The sequence below is a fragment of the Micropterus dolomieu genome, linkage group LG23, assembly GCF_021292245.1.
Source record: "Micropterus dolomieu isolate WLL.071019.BEF.003 ecotype Adirondacks linkage group LG23, ASM2129224v1, whole genome shotgun sequence".
NCBI classification, from domain to species: Eukaryota; Metazoa; Chordata; class Actinopteri; order Centrarchiformes; family Centrarchidae; genus Micropterus; species Micropterus dolomieu.
Genome location: NC_060172.1, coordinates 2956536 through 2960344, shown reverse-complemented (window position 1 = coordinate 2960344; position 3809 = coordinate 2956536). Strand labels below are relative to the sequence as shown.

Sequence of the window (3809 nt, the reverse complement as noted above, 5' to 3'; positions counted from 1 at the left end):
GAATATATCAAGGATTCATGTGATCTGAATAAAAATATCTTGGTGTTTGCAGAGTTCAGTCCAACAGACAGAGAGCAGAGTCACAGGATCCAGCTGTCTGTCTATGAAGAGTGACTTGTCCAAAGATGAACCTCCATACTTCAGTCCTGAACCTGGACCCTCAGACACAGGATCCAGCTGTCTGTCTATGAAGAGTGACTTGTCCAAAGATGAACCTCCATACTTCAGTCCTGAACCTGGACCCTCAGACACAGGATCCAGCTGTCTGTCTATGAAGAGTGACTTGTCCAAAGATGAACCTCCATACTTCAGTACTGAACCTGGACCCTCAGACACAGGATCCAGCTGTCTGTCTATGAAGAGTGACTTGTCCAAAGATGAACCTCCATACTTCAGTCCTGAACCTGGACCCTCAGACACAGGATCCAGCTGTCTGTCTATGAAGAGTGACTTGTCCAAAGATGAACCTCCATACTTCAGTCCTGAACCTGGACCCTCAGACACAAAGTAAGAGAACTGCTACTAACTCATTCAGTGTTTGCTGCACATCTACACTTACCATACTCTCTCTGTGCATAGTTGGATCTTATCCAGCACACCCAAACTCTGGATAAACTCGTTCAGCCAGATGGTTTGTACGACACATTCGTTCGAGCAACGCACCCTGTATTTACTTAGACACTGAATGAGTTACCACAAAGTTTTTTTATCATCTCACTCATTTTATTTTTACTGGGACTATTCTTAAAGTTTGAAACATGAACTTATTAAACCCAAAATGTCTCATAGAACTTTTTATAAACACATTTTCTGAGGAGGAAACTTGATAACACTTACACTTACAGTTTCTCCCCCTCCCTCTCGAGCCTTGCTCCCATGGAGAATCTAACAGTGCCACAAAAAAAGGAATTATGTACAATCTGATAGCACCACCACAAGAGAATTACATGCCTATTAACCCAGGTTTTTACAAGTTGCAAGAAATTATTCACAACATAGAACTCACATATGAAGTTGGATGGAGCGTCCGCTGTCCAACACCCGGTCTTTAACGTCAGGCGGGTTCCTGTCCTCGGTTTGTCGGAGCAGAAACTTTCCCTACTGGTAGTTTGAACCTTCAGTCTGGACCCAGGTGTCGATCAGTGGAGTGTCCATTCCATCCTGGTCACCAACAATATGAAAGCAACTTCCAAGAAAGATTAAAGTCGAACATGTGATGACTCAGTTCTTTATGCGTGAGCACAAGGTGTGTAACACCGTTTTCTGCATGAGGGCCTTTCTTTCAAATGTGAGTTCCGTGTGACTTCGCCGGTAAAGATGTAGGATTTTAAATTCCAAAACTACTCCAACATCTCTATATTACCATAAACAGGTTTTTAATTAAAAAAACGCTCTGATAGAAACACAACTGTTGTTGTTATTGAATCGTATTCATCTCGTATGAAAAACTTCAGCCAAAACAAAATAGCCTACATTAAAGACCTATCAGATACTCGGGGATCAGAGAACAAGCATCAAAGACATTAAAGACAAATAGTTTATTTAACATTTTCTTACAACATTTTAACTGTTTTAACTTCTTTAGACCATATAATGCTGCAATATTATCTTTGATTTCTATTTTGAAATGTTGTATTTGTGGTTTCTTTTTAGACCATTTTTATTTGTGAATGTAATATATTGCATATAAGATAAAGAGGCTGAACATACAGTATGTAGGCTATTCTTTAACAATGAACATCAATCTTTTCATAGAAAAAGATAATGTCTCTTTTTCATAAATAGCTGATGTTTTAGTCTTAAAGAAATATTTAAAATCTAACCAAAACAGTTTGGTTCATAAACAAACATAAAATAAATGACAAATGGTTACACTTTTGTTATTGCAAAAACACACCCAGAGTTTACTCCGTGACGGAGAGGAAGTGGCAAGGGTCTAGTTTCAGAAGGGCTAAGATAATGAGACACAGGTGAAGTTAATCAGGGAGGAGCAAACAGTCACACAAGGGGGAAGTGAAGTGAACCGAAACCAGATGATGAGAGGAAAATACTAAAGTAAAACACAAAGACTCAAGAGGAAGCAGTTAACAAAATAAACCAGGAAACATGTCTTCACAGAGAGAGGAAGAGGAGTCATGTTTCTGTGGAGGAGCAGCCGTCCTGCTGTGCTTTGTGTCAGGACGTCCTGAAGGATCCAGTCTCTACCAGCTGTGGACACTGGTTCTGCAGATGGTGCATCGCCTCATACTGGGACCAGTCTGCTTCATCAGGACACTCCTCCTGTCCCCAGTGTGGAGAAAGATCCAGAACCAGAGCTGGACTGCAGACAGCCAGTCAGAGCAGCTCTGTACAAAGTAAGACTGTCCATCTGTCTGCTGATGTCCTCATGTCTGAAAACAGGATTCTTGGCTTTCTTTGCCTCGCAGCATTTAAAATGTTGCTGTCTCAGCCAATCAGAAACATTTTCAATAGGATTCATTTTTCTTACTGGTTGTTTTTATATTTGTACTAATGAATAATTCCGACTAATGATTCTTTCTTCTGTGACAGTGGATGGCAGTCTGCAGGAGGTTTTAGATGAACATAAGATCAGTCTGAGGAGGAGATGTGAACGTGTGACTGAAGGAAGTGATGAAACAGGAAGTGGAACCCTCCTCAACAGGATCTACACTGAGCTCTACATCACAGAGGGACAGAGTGAAGAGGTTAATACCCAGCATGAGGTGAGGCAGCTTGAGACAGCTTCCAAGAAGAAGACCCTCCATGACACTCCAATCAGGTGCCAGGACATCTTTAAAGCCTTACCCGGCCAACAGGGAGCCATCAGAGTGGTTCTGACCAACGGCGTCGCTGGCGTTGGAAAAACCTTCTCGGTGCAGAAGTTCACTCTGGACTGGGCAGAGGGCTCGGAAAACCAAGACGTCGGTCTGCTGGTTCTGCTCTCGTTCAGGGAGCTGAACTTGATCAAAGATGAGCGGCACAGTCTCCTCACGCTGCTCCATGTTTTCCATCCAACATTACAGAAGGTCCCAGCAGAGAAGCTCGCCGTCTGGAAACTGTTGTTCATCTTTGACGGCCTGGATGAAAGCAGACTTTCATTGGATTTCCACAACAGTGAGGTTGTGTCTGATGTCACACAGAAGTCATCAGTCAACCTGCTGCTGACAAACCTCATCGAGGGGAATCTGCTTCCTTCGGCTCTCGTCTGGATAACTTCCAGACCTGCGGCGGCCAATCAGATCCCTCCTTCGTGTGTCGGCAGGGTAACAGAAGTACGAGGCTTCACTGACGCCCAGAAGGAGGAGTACTTCAGGAGGAGAGTCAGTGATGAAGAGCTGTCCAGCAGAATCATCTCACACATCAAGACCTCCAGGAGCCTCCACATCATGTGTCTAATCCCAGTCTTCTGCTGGATCACTGCTACAGTTCTGGAGCATATGTTGACTACAGAGCAGAGAGGAGAGCTGCCCAAGACCCTGACTGACCTGTACTCACACTTCCTGCTGGTTCAGATAAAGAGGAAGAAGCAGAAGTACGATGAGGGACATGAGACGAGTCCACAGGAGCTGACGGAGGCTGACAGGGAGGTTCTTCTGAAGCTGGGGAGGCTGGCGTTTGAACAGCTGGAGAAAGGAAACATCATGTTCTACCAAGAAGACCTGGAGCAGTGTGGTCTTGATGTCACAGAGGCCTCGGTGTACTCAGGAGTTTGTACAGAGATCTTCAAAAGAGAGAGTGTGATCTTCCAGAAAACAGTCTACTGCTTTGTTCATCTGAGCGTTCAGGAGTTTCTGGCTGCAGTCTACATG

The 3809-nt window shown here is 43.9% G+C and overlaps 1 protein-coding gene across 1 annotated transcript in view; it reads left to right on the top strand.

Moving 5' to 3' along the window:
• The first annotated feature begins 103 nt into the window (after nucleotides 1-103).
• LOC123962980 (NACHT, LRR and PYD domains-containing protein 12-like) overlaps nucleotides 104-3809 on the top strand; it is a 23248-nt gene continuing 19542 nt past the window's right edge. The window contains exons 1-3 of the mRNA XM_046039494.1: nucleotides 104-507; nucleotides 2119-2354; nucleotides 2551-3808. Coding sequence (XP_045895450.1) covers nucleotides 104-507; nucleotides 2119-2354; nucleotides 2551-3808 — 1898 coding nt within the window. The remainder of the gene's footprint in view (nucleotides 508-2118; nucleotides 2355-2550; nucleotide 3809) is intronic.